The 25,925-nt window shown below is 40.6% G+C and overlaps 1 protein-coding gene across 4 annotated transcripts in view; it reads right to left on the bottom strand.

Annotated features, from left to right (window-relative positions):
- Nucleotides 1-25,409, bottom strand: part of LOC109688278 (uncharacterized) — a 31,438-nt gene extending 6,029 nt beyond the window's left edge. Inside the window, exons 1-7 of one of the 4 annotated variants that reach the window (XR_012441060.1) lie at nucleotides 24,990-25,409; nucleotides 17,361-17,480; nucleotides 16,906-16,970; nucleotides 7,712-7,822; nucleotides 5,705-5,831; nucleotides 5,428-5,494; nucleotides 1,659-3,745 (exon numbers count right to left, since the gene is read on the bottom strand). Coding sequence is in view for 3 of the 4 variants with exons in the window: in XM_074053372.1 (XP_073909473.1) it covers nucleotides 1,990-3,745; nucleotides 5,428-5,494; nucleotides 5,705-5,831; nucleotides 7,712-7,759 (1,998 nt within the window). In the remaining variant the exon portion in view is untranslated. Of the gene's footprint in view, nucleotides 1-1,530; nucleotides 3,746-5,427; nucleotides 5,495-5,704; nucleotides 5,832-7,711; nucleotides 7,823-16,905; nucleotides 16,971-17,360; nucleotides 17,481-24,989 lie in introns of those variants that run through there. The other 3 variants (XM_074053372.1, XM_020166598.2, XM_074053373.1) reach the window with 3 other exon arrangements.
- Nucleotides 25,410-25,925: the final 516 nt, after the last annotated feature.

Genomic DNA, 25,925 nt, shown 5'->3' with positions numbered 1-25,925 from the left:
CCTACATGGTTGAAACTATTCCCAAGCGGTAGCTGTGTTCATTTACAGCTTTCAAAATTCAGGTTAATATATCACTGTGCTGTATCTGCAGCAAGGCAGATTAGAATGTTCCCAACTCCTCTTAGCCTCCCCTGCCACCATTCAAAATCAGTACTGATTATGTGCATGGTGTTGTATCTTGAATAAGCTTTATTTTAACCACGGCTCATTATAATTCCAGTCATATAGCTTACTCTGAAAGTTAATGCTTTTGGGTTTTTTTGGTATGGAGTTTAAACTCCGGCTTCCAGATTGCAAAACAAGCTAGAGCCACACTTTCAGTGCATTTTGCTCTAGTTATATTGGAGATGGGGTCTGGCATACAACTTGCTGGGGCTGGCTTCAAACCTTTACTCTCTAGAGCTCAGCCTCCCAAGTACTTAGTAGTACAGGGGTGAGCTACTGGTGCCTGGCTAACTAATACTTTTACATTATATGTATTGCAGGTATTTTTATTCTACTTTGTTGACTGTCTTTTATCTCCAGTAATTTTAGTACATTTTATTTCTCCACCCATGTCTTTCCTTAATTTTTTCCTATGGAAGAAATTTTTCTTACATCCAAAATTGATTTGAGAGTGTCTTCCCAAAATGTTTTAAATTTTATATTTCCCATCCCAACTTATAATTTGTCTAAGGGTCAGGAGATAGATGAGAACACAATGCATGTGCCTTGTGTCATCCCTGCCTTGACTGTTTTTTGAAATTCGTGGAGCTGGTGGCTCATGCACGTTAATCTCTAGCACTTGGTGTGGCTATCTACCAAGCTTGAGGAACTGAATTCAAACCCAGTGTCATGAAAAAAAATTACCCCTCCAACACATTCCACAATCTAATAATGAACACTACAGAATATGTGCCTGAGAAGCAGAATCTAGTCATAATAGGGAAGGATGAATCACTCAAAATGGCTTGCAGAATAGAAATTTGTGTGGCCTTCTGTTTCTTTCCTTGCTTACGGGGACATCTCAGAAGCTGCATGGCTGCTTCCCAAATGCTCCATTTCTGTTTCCAATGACAGAGAGTTGAAGAGCATGGTGGTGTGGAAGAGAACAAAAGAACGGACATGATGAACTTCAATCACTGAGCAAGACTGGGCAGTCATGAGTAATTAAGCCAAAATTATACCTGTGAGAAGTTTTTTGGGTGGGACTAGGATTTAAACTGAGGGCCTCAGAGGTTCTTAGGCAGGCCCTCTACCCTCTACAAGTTGAGCAACTCTGCCAGCATTTTTTGTAAGGTAATTTTTGAGACTATGTCACATGTCAATTATAAATATATTTTAATTAGTGATTTGAATACACAACAAACTAGTATTTGCCCTTTCTGTTCTGATGTCATCTTTGAAATTAAAAATACTACTGTGTATTTTTGGGGGTTGGGGCAGCACTGGGGCTTGAACTAAGGGCCTTCACACTTGTCAGGCTGGTGCTGTTACCCCACATGATCCAATGTGCTAGCCTTAGAAAGTATACTATACAAGCTCAAAAAGTGAGTTCTAAACCCAGAAACAGATTTATTATGTGTTCTATGTCTGACAAGGAAACAGTGCTAATTCAATCACATGCACAACAGACTTCTGCACCTAAGTGACTGTGCCCATGCAAGGGATTGCCTCACCTTATTTTCTTTCTACATTACATGACTGTGACTTAATTCATGTCTTTCAAGGACACTCGACAGAAGTAGGCTTTCCCACACTGGTAACATACTCAGGTTTTGTCCCAAGGTGAGCTTCTGTATGTCTTCAAAGGTCGCTGGAAGAATAAAAGGGTTTCCTATATTGTTTACATTCATAAGGATTCACTGCAGTATGAATTCGTTCATGTGTTTTGAAGTACCTGGATGAAGTAAAGGCTTTGTCACATTGTTTACATGTAGAAGTCTTTTCTCCATTGTGAATTCCTTCATGTAATTTCAGGTACCTAGAAGTTGTAAAAGCTTTTCCATATTACTTGCATACATAGGTTTTTGCACTACAGTGAAATTGCTGATGTGTTCGAAGGCCTCTGGGTGAATAGAAGGCTTTCCCACATTGTTTACATTCATAAGATTTCACTCCAGTGTGCATTTGCTCATGTTGTCTGAGATAAATGGATGACTTAAAGCTTTTTCCACATAGCTTACATGCAAAGGACTTCTCTCCAGTGTGACTTCTTTCATGTGTTTTCAGGCAACTGGAAGAACTAAGAGCTTTTCCACACTGCTCACATACATAGGGTTTCTCACCACTGTGAGTTTTTACATGTCTTTGAAGTTTACTGGACCAACAGAAGGCTTTTCCACATTGTTTACATGCATAAGGTTTTGCTCCTGTGTGAATAATTTCATGTATTTTGAGGTAATTGGATGACCTAAAGGTTTTTCCACACTGCTTACATGCAAAGTTCTCTCCAGTGTGAATTCGCCCATGTTTTTTCAGGTAACTGGAACAAATAAAAGCTTTTCCACATTGCTCACATACATAGGGTTTCTCACCAAAGTGACTTAGTGCATGTATTCTACACTCTCTGGACCAATAGAAGGCTTTCCCACATTCTTTACATGCATAAGGTTTAACTCCAGTGTGAATTTTTTCATGTATTTTCAGGTAACCGGAAGAACTAAAAGCTTTTCCACACTGCTCACAAACATAGGGTTTTTCACCACTGTGAGTTTTTACATGTCTTCGAAGTTTACTGGAACAATAGAAGGCTTTTCTACATTGTTTGCATGCAAAGGGCTTCTCTCCAGTGTGACTTCTTTCATGTGTTTTGAGGGAACTGGAAGAACTGAAAGCATTTCCACACTGCTCACAAACATAGGGTTTCTCACCACTGTGAGTTTTTAGATGTCTTCGAAGGTCACTGGACCAATAAAAGGATTTCCCACATTCTTTACACGCATAAGGTTTTGCTCCAGTGTGAATATTTTCATGTTCTTTGAGGTACCTGGAAGAACTAAAAGCTTTTCCACACTGCTCACAAACATAGGGTTTTTCACCACTGTGAATTTTTATGTGTCTTTGAAGTTCACTGGACCAATAGAAGGCTTTCCCACATTGTTTACAAGCATAATGTTTTGCTCCAATGTGAAGTCGTTCATGCTTTTTGAAGTTCATCCAGGTGGATGAACTAAAGACTTCTCCACATTGCTTCCATATAAAGGGCTTCACTCGACTGTGAAAACACTCATGTGATTTGAGGAAACAGGAAGAACTGAAGGCTTTTCCACATTGCTTGCATACATAGAGTTTCTCTGTAATGGAAGTTCTTTCATGGTTTTCAACAGCACACAAATGTGGCATGGGTTTACCACACTGCTTACAAACATACGTTTTTTCTCCACCACGAGTCAATTCATGTTTGCAAATGCCACTAAATTGAAAGGAGACTTTTCCACCCTGCTTACTTAGAAACGATGTCTCTCCAGTGTGACTTCTTTCATGCCATCTAAGAAATCTGGAGACAGGAAAGGTTTTTCCAGAATCCTTCCTTTTAAGTGGCTTTTTCCCATATTCCTGATACTCATGTGGCTCAGATCCACTCTGAGTTCTGACAGACAGACATAGGGATGGATGCCTGATGAAGACTTCTGTACACATACAGTTTTCTTTTGTTCCCACTCCAGCAGGAGTAATATTGCTCATGATATGTTCTGGAGCATGCCTGAAGACTTCACACTGAATATCTTCTTTCTGTTCACAGAATCTCCCTACCACTTGACCTCTAGAAATAATGAGAAACACATTACTAAGCTATATTTTCAAATACATACCAGGAGGAGTAATGATTTTATGCCCTGAAAGAATTTTTGACCATGCAGGATGGTTCCAGGACATATATTATCAGACCACTGGCATGGTTATGGGTATCTAAAGATTCCATCCCAGTATTTTGCAAACATTGATTATCTACTTTACATTTAAATGCATTTGAGTATTGTACATGGAAAAGCTGTGAGCAAAATCCTTTATATTGTGAAGAATTTGCATGATCCTAAGAAGCTATATTGAAGAGTACAGGCACCAATCCAAGCACAGAATTCATTTTCTGCAAATGCACCATATATTCACACCCTGAAAGAAAGTTCATATAATCACATTTTTCACAATTTATTGAATGAACGGTTTTGTACATAAAAACTGCAGATTATCACTGGGGTGTCATGGTGGTAATACACATTTCTGATACTGGAAAATTTTGGATTGGAATTTCCTGGGTTTATTTTTGTGTGTAGTACTGGTGTTTGAACTGAAGGCCTCACCGTAGCTAGACAGGCACTTTACCACCTGCACCAGTGTGCCACCCCTTTAATGTGTTAGGGATTTTTGAGTTAGGATTTCAAGAATTATTTTCCTGAGGATGGTTTCAAATTTCAATCATCCTGATCTATGCCTCCCAAGTACCTATGATTACAGGTATGACACACCAGCATGTTGGCTCATGGTGGTGCAAAAACAACAAAAAACACTTGTTTTGGTTTTGGTTAAGGATAAGGTTTGAACGCAAAGCATATGGCTTGAAAAGCATCCCTCACACTTGCTGGGTTAGCAGTACACTGCTTCCCTTAAGAAAGTCTACCAGTCCACAACATCATTTTCTTTTTGACAAATTTAATTCTGGGTTGTCAGAATTAGTCAAGTGGTAGAGCACCTGTGCAGACAACTGGAGAAGCAGAGTTCAATCCTGAGCACAAAAGAAAAAAAAATGTAATTTCTCTCTGCTTTAATTCATCTTTTCTTATGTATTGGGGTTTGAACTTGGTGCTTCACAGTTGCAATGCATGCACTCTATCAGTTGGGACACACCTATATCCCTGTGTTTCTTAAGTGACACTTCTCTTTCCCTCTCATTTCTTTTTGAATATTTGTATTATTATATGGTATTTATACATGGGCTTCCATTGTGAATTTCCATATATACATATATTATATCCCAGTTTGTTTTATCCCATCTTTTTCATTGTTCTTCCTGCCCCATTCCCCACCTTAAAATAACTTCAGTAGGTTGCACTGTTCCATATAAATGCATGTGCAGAAAGTACATATACGTGGTCGGAGAGTGGCTAGCTCCTGTAATCCTAGCTACTAGGGAAAGTGAGACTTAGAGGATCCAGGTTCAAGGTCCACCAGGGCAAATACTTCTCAAGACCCATGTCCAACAAACCCAGAGGAAACACACTGGAGGGATGCTGCAAGTGTTAGAATGCTTGCCTTGCCAGTTCCAAGGGCAGAGTTCAAACCACAACTCCTTCTCCCAACCCTGCTAAAAAAGGCAAATCAACCATACCCTCTTGACCCTCTTCATTTACCCTCTCCCCTCTCACTACTGACCTCCCCTTCACATAACATGTTTCACATTCCTTTCCTTCAGGGTTTAACTTGCTTTCTGTTGTGAGTGCAAATTACCTTAGATTTCTTCTGGAATTTCTGTAAACTTCTTCATTGGTCTGAGCTTCCTCTGTTTTTTTGTTTGCTTTTTTTTATAAAATAGAGACAGAAGAAGACATTTTGAAAAACATTAGTACAGAATAACTACTAGATTCTAAGTAGGCTTATGTTATAATGTGCCAACATCTGGTATATTCACTGCACTTATTGTTTCCACATTCCAAATTATTCCAAAGCACTGATGAGCAACAAAAACTGGTTCTCTCATTGACTAAGGGAATGAAGTCATCCTTACCAACAGAGGCCAGGTTCCTGAAGGTTTCTACCATCACATCCTTGTACATCTTCTGTTGTGAAGGATCCAGCAAACTCCATTCTTCCTGGGTGAACTTGACACAGACGTCATCAAAGGTCACAGGTGCCTAAAACATGACATGTGTATGTCAAGGAAGAAGATCAGACTGACAGTACTGACGATATAGACTTCCAGGGTTCACATGATGCTGTGTTCTCAAAGTGTTCATTCCATGTCATGGGCATTAACATTTCATTTTCATGCAAACCCACACTCTTTCACATAGCACTTTTAATACTAGCCAGAAAATACTTGTGAAAACAACAGCAGTAGCAGAACAAACTGAATACTCCTTAACCACCCTAATTTCTTATTAAAGAGTGGGTCTATAATTTCTGTCATAATGATGAACTACAATTCAGCTTGCACAAGACAATTAACATCACTAGGGCTGGTAAGCATGCACTGATTCAAGCCACACTCCCACAAGGAAAAACAAAAGAAAAAACAAAACAAACAAAAATCATTTGTCCTGAGACTATGTATTCTTAGAAATGTTTGAACACAAAGTTCAACTGTACCTGGAACTTTGGTGGCATTAACTCATCAGGTAAAAAGAAAGAGGAACTGAGTGTTTCCAAACAGTTTCCATGATCAAAATGCAATTTTTTTTCCAGTACTGGAATCTGAACTCAGACCCTATACCTTGAGCCAATCTACCCATCATTTTTTTTGTGAAGAGAATTCCACGATAGGGTCTCACGAACTATTTGACAAGCTGGCTTTGAATCACGTTCCCCCTAATCTCGGCCTCCTTTTTTTTGGTGGTATTGGGATTTGGATACAGGTCTTCTTCCTTGCAAAATAGACTCTCCACCACTTGACTCATACCTCCAGTCCATTTAGCTCTGCTAACATTGCAGATTGGGGTCTCTTAAACTATTTGGCCTGGCTGATTGGAAACAGAACCCTCCCAATATCAAACACCTATGTAGCAAGGATTAAAGGGATGGATGGGCCATTGTTTCCCAGCAGCCTATCTTGTCAAGCACTGTAATCTCCCTTTCTCCAATCCAACTGAGACTCTCTTATGCTGTTCAATTTATTCATTTGAAACTGTCTTCCAGAATTCACTCATGTTATGGGTGGAGGAAAATGTTTTGATTCTCCTTTCCCTAACCTGTCACACAAAATGTTCAAGAACACACACAGAACATTCTAAACTAACTGTCACCTTTGTAAATACCAGGGGTCTCAGCACAATCTTATAAATACACACCTCAGAGAGGCTGTGTGGAATTTAAAGCTAACCTCAGTAGAAGAAGGAATATCATTATTTAAGGAGTAATAATTCATAAAACTACAGGTTTTATGTACTATTCAGATGAATTTCTTTCTTATGAATAAAGTCTTCAAGAAAGCAATACAGCAGACTGGAGGTATGGCTCAAGTGGTAGAGTGCCTGCTTTGCAAGAATGAAGCCCTGAGTTCAAACCCCAGTCCCACCAAAAAGAAAAAAAAAAAAAAAAAGAAAGAAAGCAACAAAGCTAATTGAAGTGGGAGTAACGACACTTGCTGAGGAAGGGACATTTAAGCTGAGTCCCAAAATAATGCAGTAATTTACATAGGAAGGGGTTAGGACACAGAACACAGGGCAGAATAAGGAGTATGGGGAACCATAAGAAAAAATTTCACTGCTGACCCCTTTCCCATGTGGGTATTTCAAGACTCAGAAGTCTACTGAGAGGTTGTCATTTTCAAAAAAAATGATTGGATAGTAAATTATACTTAAATTTAGTCAATTTCAACTCAGCACAGTACCAATAAAAGAATGCTTTACTTCCTTTGCAAAAACCAATTGCATGACTTTGTAAAATCACTTGGATGAAGAGGATAGATTTCAGGGTGAGCCAAAAGACTATCTGACAGATACTGTGCAACTCTTCTTCAATGTGACTTTGAGGTTGGGGGCATTCTTGTTGCATTCCCTCCATTGTATCCTGGTACCTGTCCTCCATCTGATGTGATTTTCAAGGAACTGAAGGTAACAGTCATGACTTTTACTTTCACTTTTCTTTTCCTCTTCTGGTAACCAGACAATGAATTCTTTCACGTAACCTTAGCCAAATGAATGGGGAAAATGAGAAAGTCACTGTAAACACACAGAGAGAAAGTGTCCCTAATTTTCATTACCCTCTATTGCACTGCACAAAAGTATTCCACAATAATGAACAACAAAAAAGCAAGCCAGTAGCTGGGTGTAGGTGGCTACTACCTGTAATCCTAGTAAAGCAGCTAATTCTAGAGGGATAAGAAGAAGACAGTGTGACAGGAAGGGGCCAGGGACAAGGTGTACGTTTTTCAAACTATGCCCCCAGTAGGCACTACCTTCCACAGTTCAACCTCCTTCCAATAGAGTATATTAAATTTGAAGGCTGGCCATTTTTTCAGACAAACAATTAGACGATAAATTGTACATAAATTTACTCAATGTCATCTCTTAGCATAGACGGAGTTCTGTACTAATGACAAAATCCTGCATTTCCTTTTCAAAAACCAATTGCAAAGTGTGCCCCCAAGGAGAAGCTACCTTCCACAGTTCAAATACCTCTCGGTAGACTATTTTAAAGTTGAATTCATCAATGGATTTGGGCCAGCCAAAATTTCTCACCTTCGTTTTTTGTGTTTGTGCTGGAGATTGGATCCAGGGTGTTGTGCTTGCTGAGCAAATACGCTACCATTAAGCCACACATTCCTAGCCTATCACCTGCTTTTGTTGTTCTTGTTTTTCTTTATAAACATGTTACTGTTCCATTGACAATTTGGTTTATCAACATAAAATATACAAAAGAATATGTGAATACAGCCTATAAAAAACTTCATTCCAGCCACTCATCCCAGCATATGGGAGGCAAAAGAAGAACTGTGGAGTTCACTCACTTCCTGGCCTACTTAGGGAGACTATATCAAAAAAGAAAAAAATCAGGACTCTTGCTTCATTTCCTGGGTGGGGACAGGAAATATTTCTCTCTTTGTTTCACTAGCTAAAAACCTTGTCTATACTTCATCATGTCATACTAAAATAAATAAAAACAATAACAACATCAACAACAAAAGAAAGCCACTCACAGATGTCTAGAATGTATTGAGTCTATTTGGATCATAGACCAAAATGGAAAATCTAAACTTCATAGTTTCAAAGAATATGGGAAATTATTTACCTTGGTTGCATAAAGGAATTCTGGTATGACCAAAATGCAGGACCCTTCAAAGATTTAGATACCACAGGTTGATGGCTCTAGTGAATCATGCCTGCTTTCATACCTCACAGAAACAGAGATCACAAGGAAATATGTCAATAGACTCTATCTCAAAAATACCCAACACAGGACTGGTGGGATAGCTTAAGTGGAAACAGTAGCTGCCTACCAAGGAGCCCATGAGTTCAAAACCCAGTGCTCCATCACTATGTCACATATCCCAAGACAACCTCAATGCAGAAGTCACAGTAGAATCTCTTAGCCTGGTATGCTGGAAGTGCTGCTTGGTGGAGGTGGCTGTTACCTGAGTGATCGAGACACATTACGCTTGCCAAAGGACTAAACATGCTTTTGGTTAGAGATTTCTACATCTTTTCTTGCAAGAGGAAAAGAAAAAACTTTTAAAAAATCATTAGTTCAAACTCCAAATTTGTATTTTATGGATGTAAAATGTTCAGGTGGCTACAAGAATATCCCAGTTTTCAGTCATGTGCAAACACTGCTGCTTTGTGCAGGATTTTAAACACTGCAGTGTCAGCCTACAGGAAGAGAAGCCAGACTCATGGAAGGTTGCTGTTTTGGAAGAAAGTAACACTACTGATCTATAAATCTTCTGGAATTTGTTTTCTCAGAGAAAGCCTTAGACTTTAATGACTCTCCAAGATAACGCAGCTATATTTCATTTTCTGAGGCATAAAAAATGACCTCCTATTTTATTTTAGTTTTTCAATAACTTTTTGATTCTGGAAAAAAAAGGAAAGTAATTTTGAATACAAGACTTGGGAAAAATGCACACATAATGTTCAAAGGACTGAAAACTACAATTTGGCCAAGTACACTGGTGTCTCATGTGTGTAATACTAGTGACTCTGGAGTCACACAGCAGGAGGGGCGCACTTTGAAGCCAGACCTGGACAAATAGTTCATGAGACCTTATCTGAAAATCCCATCACAGAAAAGGACTGGGACAGTGTCTTCTCAAGAAGTGAGAGCACATGCCTAGCAAGCATGAGGACCTGAGTTCAAAACAACTATGAAAAATCCAAACAAAACAAAGTAAGAAAACCAGAAAAAAAGGAGAAAAAACACTTTAATTGGACAGGAAGGCAGACATCAGGAGGATCAGGGTGAGAGCCAATCCAGGCAAACAGTTTTTACAATAGTATCTCAAAAATACCCACAAAAACCACTTGATGTAGTGTCTGAAGGATTACAGGGCCTGCCTAGAAAGCACCAGGCCTTGATTTTAAACTCCAGTCACACAGGGAAAACAAAACAATTGCGTCTCAGTGAGGTGAGAGTACCCCGTGTGAATAAAAACATGGAAACAGACATCAGATATTTGTACTTGTATTCTTGTAGACCACTATGAATGAAAAACTAGACAGGACTCAGGAAGGATAATTCAGTATGCACATAAATCAAAATTATACCTTTTATTTGGGAATGTCAACAGGTAAAAGAAGGAATGGGTTGGCACATATCCTTATAAAGAGCTCACTGCCACCAAGATTTGTGGCCTACAAAAACATATAAAATTCTACTATTTCAGTCTGCAGTAAGTGACTCATTCCTGTATTCCCAGCTACTCGGGAAGCAGAGATCAGGAGGCTTTTGGCTAGAAGCCAACCTGGGCAAAGAGATTTCAAACCCCTATCTGGAAAAAAGCCATCATGAAAAAAGGGCTAGCAAAGTGTGTCAGATAGTAAGAGATCCTGCCTCGGACACTTGAGGGCTTGAGTTCAAACCCTGGTACCAACAACAAAAACATTCTATAATTTCCAAATCACAGCTTTAAACAGTCAAAAATACCTCAAATTTCCTAGTTATATCAAATTCCTGAAAACATTGAAGAGCTTTGGACTAAGAAAGCTATAGATTGTGTAATATTATATGAGTTTCCTAGTTTAGCAAGAAGCAACACAAAACAAATAAGGATTAAAAACATGGGAAAATGAATGTACATATTTGAAAGGAACAAACAAACTTGTTAATGGTCAAAAGTGACAACACTGCATAAGAAGACAAACAAACACAGTTAACCAATTCTTTTTAAGTTTCTTGCTTCCTGCATACCTGGGATCTCTGACCCACCCTTGGCCTGAGTCCACACTCCATTTCTCTTGTACCATCACCTTAAGGACAGACTGACTTCAGGGGACCATGTTCTATGATCCCAGAATTGATTTTGTTCCATCCGTCATGTCATCCCCCTCCACACACTATCTTTGAATCCTGTTTGCTCCTCCCTAGACTGAACAGCCCATTCACCCTCTCCTTAGAGGAGCTAAGGGACCTAACACCCTGCCTTTCCACCTGAGAGTGTTAGGCAATGTCAGCTCAGAATAGGCAGCTGCCACAGCTGCCATGAACACAACCTTGACACGCAGGCCCAGGCAAAGCAGTTTTGACAGAAAAAAAACACAACTGGCTGCAAAATCCACAAGAGACAGACAACAAACTGAGAGTGACCTTGAGTCTTTACATCCTTCCTTGCTTTGAACCTCTCTGTGACACATTCTGTCACCCAGCTGTGTGAATCTCCTGCCTTGTTGCTTTTTGGCTCAGTTTTAAATTCTGTACAAAGGTGAGGCTCAGATCTTTGTGATTTTTATGTAGGAATTCCTCAAAAATTGTTGCGCTCCTTCCAAAGGGACCTTGTAAGGTAAAGTCCTCCTGAGCTTTAGCTTGCTTTTAATGTTCCTCGCTGGGGAAGCCCCAGTGTCTCCCTAAGTTTTTTCTTCTGTCACACAAAAAGGTGCCACACCCCATTCTCCTCCATCATTTTTTGCTTCTTAAGATGAGGTCTAGAAACAGTGAGAATGGTAACCATAACATCACAGAGAGTCACAGTGTCCCCTCCATCAGACACCCTGTACAAGGACTGCCATGTCCAGGTGTTGAGTGTTATGGGCAGAACTTGGAAGTCGGGGTTCATGGCCAGTGCCTGGGGACAGGTCGTGGGGTTTACATGACCTTCACCAGGTTGTGAAGACTCAGGAAAATTGGCGCCACCAAGGAGACATGGAAAGGAGCCCAGCACAAGGCAGGGGCAGCTATGACAGCCATCACCTGCTGTTGATGACACACAGGGTCGAGCTGTCCATAGAGCACCAGGTGGCTGAGAAAGCCACTCACACCAGAAATGGGACAAACAACTCTGTTCTGCTCTAGCCCAACCCCATCCTGGGCCCAGAAAAAAACTTGGGGCCGCATCTGTCACCGCTGCTTCCAGGAGGTCCCTGGCCACTGCTCTGTGAAAAAAATTGTGGTATCTTAAGTTAACCGGGTATTAATTTAGCAGCAGAGGAATGAATTACATGTCTATCTACAGAATACACTCTTTCTCACTTAAATTAGGATGGAGTTTTTTGTTTTGTTTTGGTTTTTTTGGTGGTATTGAGGTTTGAACTCAGGGATTCCCAATTACTAGGCAGGCTCTCTGCTGCTTGAGTAACACATCCAAGCTCCAACTTGGATTCTTTATGTTTTGGACATTTTTCAATTCTACTTTGATTCATTCTTACTCTGTATGCTACTACTTTTATAAAGGATATATTAGAGATATTTTTGTTCTACATTATTTGTCTTTTAGCTCCAGTAATTTTTCATTTTCTGTACTGTGTTTAAACTCTTTGCTGAGGCTGGTTTCAAACTTTGATTCTCCTGATCTCTACCTCCTGAGCAAGTAGGATTACAGAGACAACCCATCAGAGATCTATAAACTGCTAACATGATCTCTACTTCCATCCATGCCTGTAAACCTACCTACTCAGGAGGCAGAGATCAGGTGGATGGAGGTTTGATCCTGTCTTAAAAAAAGCTATTACAAAAAAAAAAGACTGGTGGATAGGCTCAAGGTATAATCCCTGAGTTCAAGCCCTAGCACTACACACACACACACACACACACACACACACACACACACACAATTAAGATATCACAAAGCAAACTCAGACTTTTTAACACATTTCCCAGGGGACTCCACAATCAGAAGGTTAAACACATGCTAAACTTAGGGTGAGACACCACCCTTGCTCATCAGTAGATTCAGATACTGCTTGATAGTGGTTTATTAAAAATAACTACAGCTACGTGCCAGTGGCTCACACTTGCATTCCTACCTAACAGGAGGCAGAGATCTGCACTCATTTCCCTCAATACCCCATGCCACTGTCTCTTGAACCTTTGCATTTGCTGTCCCTTCTACTAGGAAACCATTCATTCACTTGCCTGCCTCACTTAATAACAACTGCACAAACCTCTGCTCACATGTAAGATATCGCCACTGCCTAGTCCTTCCTGAAAACAAGGGCTAGTTCTGCAAGTCTTGGGCTTCCTTTATCAAAACTCTGACCAATCCATCATCCTTGGATATGGGGTAAGTTCCAAAACTGGACCAGAAAAGGCTGAGGGCAAATGGTGGGGCATCTGACAGGTAAAGACCAATCCACTTAGAATGAATGAACTGTGTCATTCAATTCCCATAGTTCCACAAAGGTCTATTCTTCACTGCATGTGGGTGCATGGGTGAAATAGATCATGGGTCATACATGTTTACTGATAGGATGTCTCTTCCACTGAGTTGGAACATAGAATGGAACTGACAGAGGACAGCAGTAAAGGGCATGCCTAACAAAGCACTACAGAAAGAGTTCAAAGACCAGTACCTCCTAAAGAAAAAAAAAAAAAAAAAAGAGGAATGTCTTCTTCATTCCTAGCTTTGAAAATGAGATTCTACAGATGATGCTGAAGGTCCTGTCCATCAACAAAAAATGAGATCAGGGCTCTCCAAGATCATAGGCATTCCATGATATTCCAAGATCACAGGCAAGCCAAAGACCACATTCTCCTCCATATACACCTGAAAATACTATATTATTTGGTTGATTATATGTTATTATCGTGACAGTGTTGTGTAAATGTCACCAAATCTTGTCACTGATTTGTAGAATAAAGCCCTTGGAAAGAATCCATTCAATCATTCTACTTTATGCATACCAAGTGGTGATTCATATTACACAATACCAGATGAACAATGCAACAAAGTTGGGTTATCTAGGACGTGTGCATCACTCTTCCTCACATGGAGAAATGAAAGTTTGAGAAACGACTCACTATTCATCCATAAGAACAAAGAAAGGAACTATGTTTTGGTGTCAGATTCTTCCTAAAGGTGATTTCTATTGAGTAAAGAGGGACAATAAACAACTCCTTAAGAATCAACTCTGGGAACCTCCAACTACTGCTGCATCAAGTGTACACACCAGAATATTGGCTCACTAGAGTCATTATAGGTTCATTTTCTTTAGTTATTCCTGAGCTTTTAGCTAAGTTTGTTTACACTTATCCCCACACTGATAGTATTCAACAGTCTTAAGATTAATTCTGAATTAGGAGAAGCAATGCACAGGTCAGTGTTTGAATTAGGAGGTCACAGAATAGCAGAGGCCCATGTGCTGGCCTGTGGTTCCTGAAAGGTCCCTAACAGAAATGTGCATCTCAGGAACTGACACAAAGTCTGCAGGTACAACCATAGTTCTCCCATTAGAGATTCTCTGCATTGGGCAAATGTAGAGAAGTGGGGTCCTGTTGTACTAAAGATGCCACAAGTTCCTGTTAGGTATTCAAAAAACAGCATGAAATTAATCTTTTTAATTGAGACCATGAAGTTGGTGGTCATCAAGACCACCACTAAAAGCAGTTTTAGTGAAGTGGTACAAATAAATCCATTTGAGAACACTAAATGAATTCAGTGACAATGAGGAGATAGCATTTTCAGGCCACCAGTGGGATCTGAAAGGTTTTGGGGGAATGGGGCAGGAGGGGATGTGAGGCAATGACATGTAAAGCTGGGAAAAATGATTTGGGGAAACACAGACAAGGGGAAAGAGTAGGAAAAATCCAGCAGATACATTATACAGTGAGAGGGGCTGACATCTGAATGATGTATGGAGGCACCACCATTTAGATTAAGGGAGAAATAAGTACCTCACTTTAATAGTAAGAACGAAGGTGGAAGATACTGTTGCAAATAGGTTTAGATCTCCAATTATGAAGATGATGAAAAAGTTTCTCTCCTATGATTTCAATATTCAGGAAACAGGGAATCAGGTGAAATGAGGAAAAAAAAGTAGAAGTTTATAAAATGTTGTTAAAAGATATGAAATGATGTAGTCATATCAAGAAACCTTTTGAGGTCTAATATTTTGATTCTTGTCCTCAGCTAGGTTTCCCTTTATGTAAATGTCAAAAAAAAACTCACACCAAAAATTAAACTTTAAACAATTCATACACCACAAAGAGAAAGAGGACAACAGATCTGAGCATATGTGGAAGGGGAAAAGTGTAATAATACACCAGGAAATGTAAGCCAGAAAATAAGTGCCATGTTAGGACAAATGAGCTGAAGTGTTATGAATAAGAATGGGATCCAAAGAACAGAACCCTTACAGTGGGAAATACAAATTCCTGGGAAGTTGTGGAGGAAGAGAAGGGTGTACACATTTGGGATTTGGAGTGGGCAGAGATGAAAATGTTACTGCTACTGGAAGTGACTGAGAAGCCGAATCCCCTGATCCCTGAGAATGACAGGACTGTAGAAGGAAATGGAGATACTGAAGTCAAATTTTTATTCTCTCATTCTCTCTCTCTCTCTCTTCCTCCCTCTTTCTCTGTCTCTCTCTCTCTCTCTTTGTATGTGTGCTTACATGTGTTTGTGTGTTGAGACCAAAATTTAGTGAAAGAAAAAAATTCTGGCTAGGAAAAGGTCTGAAAACAATGGTCACAAGAAGGTGGTGGTCCATATGAAAGGACAGAACCTTAAGAACACAATGAAGGAGGAGAATTTTGGTTTGAGAGCAGCACATGGGCAGGACAACACTTATGTCTTCTCCTCAGTCCTGAAGGGCAGAGTGTGCTAAGAAAAAAAAGAAAAACTCTTCTAAAAAAGCAGACTGTTACTACTGAGACCTTCAGAGGACAACCAGGTCCCAGTTCAGGTTTAGAAATTTTGAAGATGGGGTTGCATGAATGATTAGCCCATTTGGCATTGAACTGAGATCTTTCCAGTATCAGGCACCAAACTAGCTAGAATTATAAGTGAGAGCCAATGCTGCCTGGCTACATTAGCAAGATTAGGATCTTATGTGCATTCTTACATGTTGGCTAAGTGAACACTTTACAACATGTCATCTACTCAGGATTTCTCACTAGAGTAAGCATGCTAATTTATATCAAATTCACCAGGGCTGACAACAGGCATTTCGACATTATTTACATTGATGCCTCCTCCTTCCATATACAAACATATATGTACGTCTCTATGATTGTATGTATATACACATACATATAGAGATAAACAGACACATACATTTTTTGGGATGTCATGCTTGCAAAACAGGTGTTCTTCCATTTGAGCCACACCTCTATTACAGTTTGCTCTGTGTATTTTGGAGATGGGGTCTTGTGAACTATGCTCAGGCTACCCTGACCTGACATCGTCTCCATCATACACTGTAAATGGAGGTTTACATCACACACTATTTTAACTTTGTATGTTAATGTCTTAACTACTAATGGCCTAAACAGCTTTGAATATCAACACTTCACTATTTCCTCCATTGTACAAATGTAAGAACATGTGATTTACTTCCATCCATGAAAATCACCTTAATAATATTTCTTAGACACAGTACTTGGTATAGGACACAGCTAGGCTGAGAGTTTTTCAGATCTTTACCTTCTACTTTCACTTGGACATGAGAATTTGGGGGAAAAGGAAATGGCACTTAAATGTAGCCCAGGATGACCTCAAATTCTGGAGTGCTGAAATCACAGGAGTGTATCACTGCTCCTGAATAACATTAGTCTTTATGAGGTTTCTCTCTTTCTACAATTTCCTAGAAGCCAGAAAGAGAAGCCATCACCCAGTCAACGTACCAGCTCAGATTTCTCCTGCCAAATATCCTCCTCCATCACTTGGAAGTTCTCCACTCCATGAAGTTCTGGAACACAAATATCATTCAGCCAAATTCTTTGCCTCATGGTAACAAGGATGGCAATTCCGTCCCAGTTGACAAAAGACCTCCTCACTTTTGAGGTCTCCTGGGAGCGGCCTATGCTGTCTGTGTCTCCACCAACCTTCTACTCAAAGCCACTTAAGTGCGAGGACTCAGGCTTCCTGACAGCTGTTCTCCCCAGGCCCGCATCAGAACTGCCCTTCCCGGTTCATTCAGAGAAAAACGCTTCTCCCAGTCCCGGCTCCGGCCCAGCCCCACCTGCGGCCCAGAGGAGCGAGGACGAGCAGAGCCGGGGGAGGACGCACAGCACACAGGGGCCACCGCAGCATCTGGCCGGTCCCCGCCGCGGCTCTGCCACCCCGGCTGAAATCTCACCATTTCCCGAGACACCCGGCGTCGTCCTTAGGCTCCTGCAGTCAGGGGACACAGAGCGGCCAAGGCTGGGACACCTGGGGCTTCTCCCGGCTTAGACGCGGAGATCAAGTATGGCGGTTCCTGAAAGGAAGGCAGTGCTTTGTACAGAGGGTTTGTTCTTAAGATCCGCGCTCCTCATTGGTCAGTTCTTACGCACTCCATTCTGATTGGATAATGATCCAGGCCCCGCCCCTTGACGACGGGGTGAGAGGAGGGCGTTTTCTGCCAGGTTCTAGAACACAGGACAAATTCCTCCCACCGCTCCCCGCGGTCTAGGCTTCCTCCCCTTGGGCGAACCTGGCCCAGCCTTGGCTCTAAGTGTGTTGAGCAGAACCAGTCCCGACTTTCCAGACCAGACACCTGCTTCTCCCCACGCCTCCTGAACATCTTACGCTGTGCTTGCAAATCGGTACTTTTATCAAGTTTCCTCTCGCTCCCGTGTAGCTGTGGTTTCCACTTGAGTGGAGACTTGTGTTAGTGTCCATCACTTCTTCATGGAGGTTTCACTGCGCTATGATCAGAGGAGCACAGAATGTGCTTTCCCCTCTCTCACTCCCTCTACTCCTCCTCACCATCCCTCCCTTCTCCCCCATTTTAGAATGAATGTGCTTCATTTTGCTATTTTCATGAATACATATAATGACTTGTTCATATTCCCCTGTCATCAAATTCCCCTTTCTCTGCACCTTTCCCAATATTTTCCACCCCAAATTGGCCCTGTTGTAAAAATTCTAGAAAATAAGCGTGATGTAAACCTGCACCCAGCCTTGGAGGCTCAGGCCTGTAATCCTAGCTACTCAGGAGGTAGAGATCAGGAGCATAGCCACTGCAAACCAGCATGGGCAAATAGTTCACCAGACCCTATCTCCAAAAAAGAAATCACAAAAGGCTTGAGGTATGGGCTCTGAGTTGAAACCCAGGTACTGGAAAAATTTTAAAAAGTGTGACATTTATTTGTCTCTGAGTCTGGTTTATGTTGCTTAACATGATGAAGCTGGGTCCATCCATTTTTCCTGAAAATTACATAATTGCATTCTTCCTTATGGATATGTGTAATATATATATACATAAATATGTATGTGTGTATATATATATACAATATTCTGGGCCTTCTGTGCCATTGGTCTACTTGTATTTTGTTGTTGTTGTTGTTGTTACCTGATATTTTTGTTACTCTGACTCTAGATCATAAATTCAAAGTCAGGTATTTTGAAACTTGCAATTTTTTAAAAGCAGCATTGCTCTTTTTGCTCAGGATTGGATTGTCTGCTTGGGGTTTTTTGTGCTTCCATAGGAATCTTAAGATGATTTTTTTCTATTTTTGAGTATGGAATGTCATTGGGATTTTGATGGAGTTGCATGGAAACTGTAGATCCCATCCAGTAATATAGCCATTTTCACAACATAAATTTTACCCATCCATGAACATGGGGTAGGATCTCCTCATTTTACTCTGTATTCTTTCATTTGTTCTTTTCCAATAGTGGTGCTTGTACTCAGGTCCTCATGATTTCTTGGCAGGTGCTCTAAATACTTGAGCTACTCCACCAACCATGAGTCACTGTATTTAATACAAACCCTTCTATGTGTATTCTGTCTCCTGGCTTAAGCTTTGGTAGATGACTTTCTTTCTTATCAAGGTGAGGTCATTCATGTGTTTGAAGGTCACTCAAATAAACCAAGGCTTTGTCACATTGTTTACACAAATAACTTTTCTCTCCAGTGTGATTTCTTTCATTTGATTTAAAGTATCTGGATGAACTTAAGGCTTTTCCACATTGCTTTCATGCAAAATGCTTCCCTATAACGTGAATTTCTTCATGTGTGTTGAGGTAACTGGAAGAACTAAAAAATTTTGCTTGTATTCATAGGATTTCTCTCCACTGTGAGTTTGTTCAAGTCTTTGAATATGAGTGGGAGAATAGAAGACTTTTCCACAATGTTTACATACACAGGATTTTTCTCCAGTGGGATTTTTTTCATGCATTTTAAGGGAAGTGTACAATATAAAGGCTTTTCCACATGGCTTACATGAAAAGGACTTCTCTCCTGGGTGAATCCTCTCATGAGTTTTTGAAAGAAGTAAAGGCTTTCCACATTGCTTGCATACATTGCATTCTCTTCACTGTGAATTCTGTCGTCTTTGGTCATCACTGAAATATAAGAAGACTTTCCCACATTGTTTAGAAACACAGGGTTTTTCTCTACTGTGAACTAATGTTTGTGAAGAACTCAAACAAAAGATGTTTTTTCTACAGTGCTTTCATATAAAGTGTGTCTCTCCAGTGTGAGTTCTTTCATGTCTTTTATTGAATCTGGAAGCAGTAAAGACTTTGCAACATTCTTCATATTTATATAGCCTTTCTCTATATTCCTGATCCTTATGTGGTGTCCACTCTGAATCCTGAAAGGCAGACTCAGGGGTGAATGCCTGGTGAAGACTTCTTTACACACACAGCTTTCACTTGGTTCCACTCCAGTATGATTATTATGGTTCATAATGATCTGGGGTGTGGCTGAAGACTTCTCCACACTGAATATCTTCTTTATGTTCACAGAATCTCCCTACCACTTCACTTCTAGAAATAATGAGTAGCACATTACTAAGCTTTTTAAAAATGACTTCTCAAAGAAGTAGTGCTTTTATGGCCAGTAAGAATTTTTTAAACATGTAAAATGGTTGTAGGACATATATTATCAAACCAGTGGTAAAGTTGTGGGTATCTAAATAATCCCTCCCAGTATTTTGTAAACACTATCTACTTTACCTATTAAAGTAGTTGGACTAGAGATGTGGCTCAAGTGTACATTAAAACATCAGAAATTATCACTTGGATCAATACGTTGGTACTCACATTTCCAATATAGGAAAATTTTGGATTGGGAGTTTCTTTTTTTTGCAGTTCTTGGGTTTGAACTTAGGGCCTCACATTTGTTAGCAGGAGCTCTACCACTTCTTGAGTCACTGCAACAGCATTTTTATGTGTTGGGTAATTTTGAGATAGTGTCTCTTGAACTGTGTGACTGAGAATGGCTTTGAACTGTGATCTTCCTGATTTATTCTTCCTGAGTAGCTAGAATAATGGTGTGAGCCACTGGTTTTGATAAGACAGGGTTTGAACTGAAGGCATACCCCCTGAAAAGCAGGCATTCTGCCACTTGAGGCATGTGATTCTGAACGATAATGTTGTTCTATTTGTATTATTGTTATAACTAGCATCGAAATGCTGTGTGAGAAGTATGAATGGAGGGTAACAGTGTGATGACCAAGATATGGAATGAACACTGTGAAAGCACATTGTCATGTGAAAATTTATAAGTCTAGATCTTTACTACTGTCAGTGCTTCCTCCTTGAAATATGCTTTGATGCAATAACAATAAAAACAGCATGGTACTGGCACAAAAACAGACATGAAGACCAGTGGAACAGAATAGAGGACCCAGATATGAAGCCACACAACTAGAACCAACTTGTCTTTGACAAAGGAGCTAAAAATATATGATGGAGAAATAGCAGCCTCTTCAACAAAAACTGCTGGGAAAACTGGTTAGCAGTCTGCAAAAAACTGAAACTAGATCCATGTATATCACCCTATACCAAGATTAACTCAAAATGGATCAAGGATCTTAATATCAGACCACAAACTCTAAAGTTGATACAGGAAAGAGTAGGAAATACTCTGGAGTTAGTAGGTATAGGTAAGAACTTTCTCAATAAAACCCCAGCAGCACAGCAACTAAGAGATAGCATAGATAAATGGGACCTCATAAAGCTAAAAAGCTTCTGTTCATCAAAAGAAATGGTCTCTAAACTGAAGAGAACACCCACAGAGTGGGAGAAAATATTTGCCAACTATACATCAGACAAAGGACTGATAACCAGAATATACAGGGAACTTAAAAAACTAAATTCTCCCAAAACTAATGAACCAATAAAGAAATGGGCAAGTGAACTAAACAGAACGTTCTCAAAAGAAGAAATTCAAATGGCCAAAAAACACATGAAAAAATGCTCACCATCTCTAGCAATAAAGGAAATGCAAATTAAAACCACGCTAAGATTCTACCTCACCCCTGATAGAATAGCCATCATCAGCAACACCACCAACAACAGGTGTTGGTGAGGATGCGGGGAAAAAGGAACCCTCTTACACTGTTGGTGGGGATGTAGACTAGTACAACCACTCTGGAAAAAAATTTGGAGGCTACTTAAAAAGCTAGACATCGATCTACCATTTGATCCATCAATACCACTCTTGGGGATATACCCAAAAGACTGTGATACAGGTTACTCCAGAGGCACCTGCACACCCATGTTTATTGTGGCACTATTCACAATAGCCAAGTTATGGAAACAGCCAAGATGCCCCAGCACAGACGAATGGATTAAGAAAATGTGGTATCTATACACAATGGAATTTTATGCAGCCATGAAGAAGAATGAAATGTTATCATTTGCTGGTAAGTGGATGGAATTGGAGAACATCATTCTGAGTGAGGTTAGCCTGGCCCAAAAGACCAAAAATCGTATGTTCTCCCTCATATGTGGACATTAGATCAAGGGCAAACACAACAAGGGGATTAGACTATGAGCACATGATAAAAGCGAGAGCACACAAGGGAGGGGTGAGGATAGGTAAGACACCTAAAAAATTAGCTAGCATTTGTTGCCCTTAACGCAGAGAAACTAAAGCAGGTACCTTAAATGCAACTGAGGCCAATAGGAAAAGGGGAACAGGAACTAGAGAAAAGGTTAGATCAAAAAGAATTAACCTAGAAGGTAACACCCACGCACAGGAAATCAATGTGAGTCAATACCCTGTATAGCTATCCTTATCTCAACCAGCAAAAACCCTTGTCCCTTCCTGTTATTGCTTATACTCTCTCTACAACAAAATTAGAAACAAGGGCAAAATAGTTTCTGCTGGGTATTGAGGGGGGGCGAGGGAGGGGGTGGAGTGGGTGGTAAGGGAGGGGGTGGGGGCAGAGGGGAGAAATGAACCAAGCCTTGTATGCACATATGAATAATAAAAGAAAAATAAATAAATAAATAAAAATGAAAAAAAAAAAAGAAATATGCTTTGATGTTTTAGGCATCTGTGACCTTTGATGATGTGTCAACTTCCCCCTAGAGAAGTGGGCTTTGCTGGATTCTTTACAACAGAAGCTGTACAAAGATGTGATGGTAAAACTTCAGGATCAGCTGGGAGTGGCAAAGGTGGTAGCGCACCTGACTTGCAAGAGTGAGGCCCTCACTTCAAATCCCAGTACTGCCAAAAAAAATAGCCTAACAGAAATCTTCAGGAATGTGGCCTCTGTTTGTAAGCATGACTTCATTCGCTTACTAGTCAATCAAAGAACAAGTCTCCTCTAGGCTGCTCCATTATCTGAAAAGGGAATATTTAAGTGAAAATACCAGGTATGATCATGTTATACCATGAACCTAACAAGAATCTAAGAATTCATCTGTAAAGCTGTAATCTTTTGTAATGATTTTAGGGTTTCCAGTTTGAAAAAATAAATCAAAGGCTAGACAATTGAAGATGTGTAGAAAACACCCAGGAGAAACCTAAGATAACTGACACTCACTAGACAATTAAATGTCCCTTAAGAATCAAAAAATTAGAAAAGAGAAACTTGCTAATAAGCCAAGGTTCAAATCAATTTGATCTCAGAAACTTTTCTCCAAAAATGCATTCAGTAGATCAACTATAATCAGAAAATCAAAGTATCCTAAAAGTTCCAATATTAGAAACATCTGGAACACCAACATCACATCACAAGCAACAATTGCTGATGGTTTAAGGAAGGAACTTTATTCCATGCATAGACTATTCAAAATGTATTGAATTATGTTCAGACTTTGTGATTAAGGAATAGGTAAAAAATGAATTTTGTGTTCAGATTTGGATCTATCTTCAAGATATCCCATATGTACCTGAATGTATTTCAAAATACAAATGCTTATGATCCCACCTGTCTTCATGGAGAATCTCATCTACAATTATATGTGAAATAGCTAGTTAGTATTAATAAAATGCTGGGAACCATAATTTAAGATTCCCCATAACACCACCACTGTTTTGATGACATCAGTGCTTTTGCCATCTTGTAGAGCATACAGTTGGTCCATGTGGTAAAGTTCTAAAAAGGCATAAACCAATCCTTGTCCAGGTAAGTCATTAATAAACAAAGGGTTAGTGATGTCCTGTTCCTTATTTCTAGAAGTCAAGCTACAGGGAGACTCTGTGAACATAAAGATGTTCAACATCAAGACATCTTCAGCCATACTATAAATGACAGAATTCCTACTGGAGAAGAACCAAGTGAAAGTCATCAGTCCTTCATTCCTAAATGTGGCATTCAGAACTCACACTGGCCACAATCATGTGAGTGTGAGGAATATGGAGAAAAACCATATAAATGTAAGGAATCTGGAAAAGCTTCCAGGCTTTCACATTTTCAGAAAAACGATAGGACTAATAGTAGAGAGAGAAGCCATGAGGGTAGGCAATGTGGGAAAGCCTTCAATTATTCCCTTTTCCCTCAAATACATGAAAGCTCTCACATTAAAGAGAAGTCCTTTGTATAGAAGCAATGCGGGAAAGTCTTTAGTTCTTCTGGTTACCTTACAATACATGAAAGGATTCACACTGGACAGAAGCCCTACATATGTAAGCAATGTCAGAAAGCCTTCTTTTCTTTGAGTAATATTTGAAAACATAGATGAATTCCCAGTGGAAAGAAATGCTTTCCATCTAGAGAATGTAAGAAAACCTTCCTGTGTTCTAGTTCCCTGAAGAAACAAAATAACTCACACTGGGGCTGGCCAAGTGGCTCAAGTGGTTGAGCACCTGCCTAGCAAACATGAAGCCCTGAGTTCAAACCATGGTACTGAAAAAAAAAAAGCTGCGGAGAAAGCCTTTGCATGTAAGCAATGCAGAAAAATCTTTATTTTTAAGTAATCTTCAAAAACATGAATGAATGCATAGGGGAGAGAAACCCTTTGTATGTAAGAAATGTGGGAGAGCCTTCAGTGATTCCAGTTCCCTTCACAAACACAAAATAACTCACAAAGGAGAGAAGCCTTACAAGTGCAAGCAATGTGGCAATGCCTTCTTTCTGTTGGGTGACATTCAAAGACATTCATGAACCCACCGTGGAGAAAAACCCTTTGCTTATAAGCATGTAAGCCTTCAGTTCTTCCAGTTACATCAGAATTCATAGAGGAACTCACACTTGAGGAAAACCTTATGTGTCAGCGATGCAGCAAGGGCTTCTATGCTCAAATCAATGCTGCACGACATGCGTGAACTCACAGTGAAAAGAAAACCCTCTTCTTTGAGTGACTTGCAAGGACAGGAACAATTACTGAGCAGAAACCCTATGCTTTGGTTTGAATATGAAATGTCTCCCACAGCCTCATATCAAATGCTCAATCTCCAGTCGGTGGCGCTATTTGGCAGGTTTAGAAAGGTTAAGAAGTAGGGCTTCAGAGATCAAAGGAGGTCATGGCTCTGAGGACTTTGATTGCAAACTACAACACTGTGACCTCCCTCCCCCCCCCAAAAAAAAACCCACCAACGTACGTGCAGGAGTTGCCTATGACCACCATCCTGCACCCTTGGGGACCCGCGGGGCCAAGCTGCCTACAGGACTCTGGATGACAGAGGTGGCCGCTCATGTCACAATGGAGAGCGACACGGGTCCCGGCTGTGGCGCAGCCCCACCCTGCGGCTCAGAGCAGCGAGGGCCAAGAGGAGCCCGTGCTGGAAGCTGCCCCACGCTCGGGCTTTGTCAGTCACCCCTGCTTCTGGCTGGTCCCCCTCCGCTGCTCCGCGACTTCAGGAGATATCTCACGATTCCCGGCTACCCGGGGTCGTCCCCAGGCTCCTGCAGTCATAAGACACGACGCCAAAGGAGCTGGGGCCGCTCCGGTCCATGAAGAAAGAACAAAATGTAGTGGAGCCTGAAAGGAAGTTGCAGCTGTGGCCCGGGCAGTCTCTTCCATCCGGGTCCTCATTCCACCATGAACTAGCGCTCCTGATTGGCTACTGTTCCAAGTCCCTCCCCTCGTGAAGCCTGAGTGACAGAAGAAGGAACCAAGCTACCTGGCTCTGCAGTATCCAAAGGACAGAAGCCACTCGCTGCTCCCTGCTGTCCAGACCTCCTCTCTTTGGGCTGACGTGGCCCAGCCTGCGGTCTAATTGCATTTAGCTGAACCACTCCAGACATTAGAGACCAGTCACCTGCTTCTTACCATGCCTCATGAACAACTTACGCTGCCACTTGAAATTAGTCCTTTTATTACGTTTGTGGCGCTGGTGGAATGGCCAAGTGATAGACCACCTGCCTAACAAGCACGAAGCCCTGAGTTCAAACCTCAGTAGTGGAAAAACAAAGCTTCTGTGATTATAAACTTGCTGGGTACTAACTTGGCAGTAGGGGAGTGAATACGTTTTCCTCCAGCTTGCTAGGGTGTTCGTGTTACATTGCTTGGCACGTATGCCCGGGAAAGGTAGAGC

The sequence above is a fragment of the Castor canadensis genome, chromosome 14 (assembly GCF_047511655.1).
Source record: "Castor canadensis chromosome 14, mCasCan1.hap1v2, whole genome shotgun sequence".
In the NCBI taxonomy this organism is placed as follows: Eukaryota; Metazoa; Chordata; class Mammalia; order Rodentia; family Castoridae; genus Castor; species Castor canadensis.
This window is presented reverse-complemented; position numbering and strand designations above follow the sequence as displayed.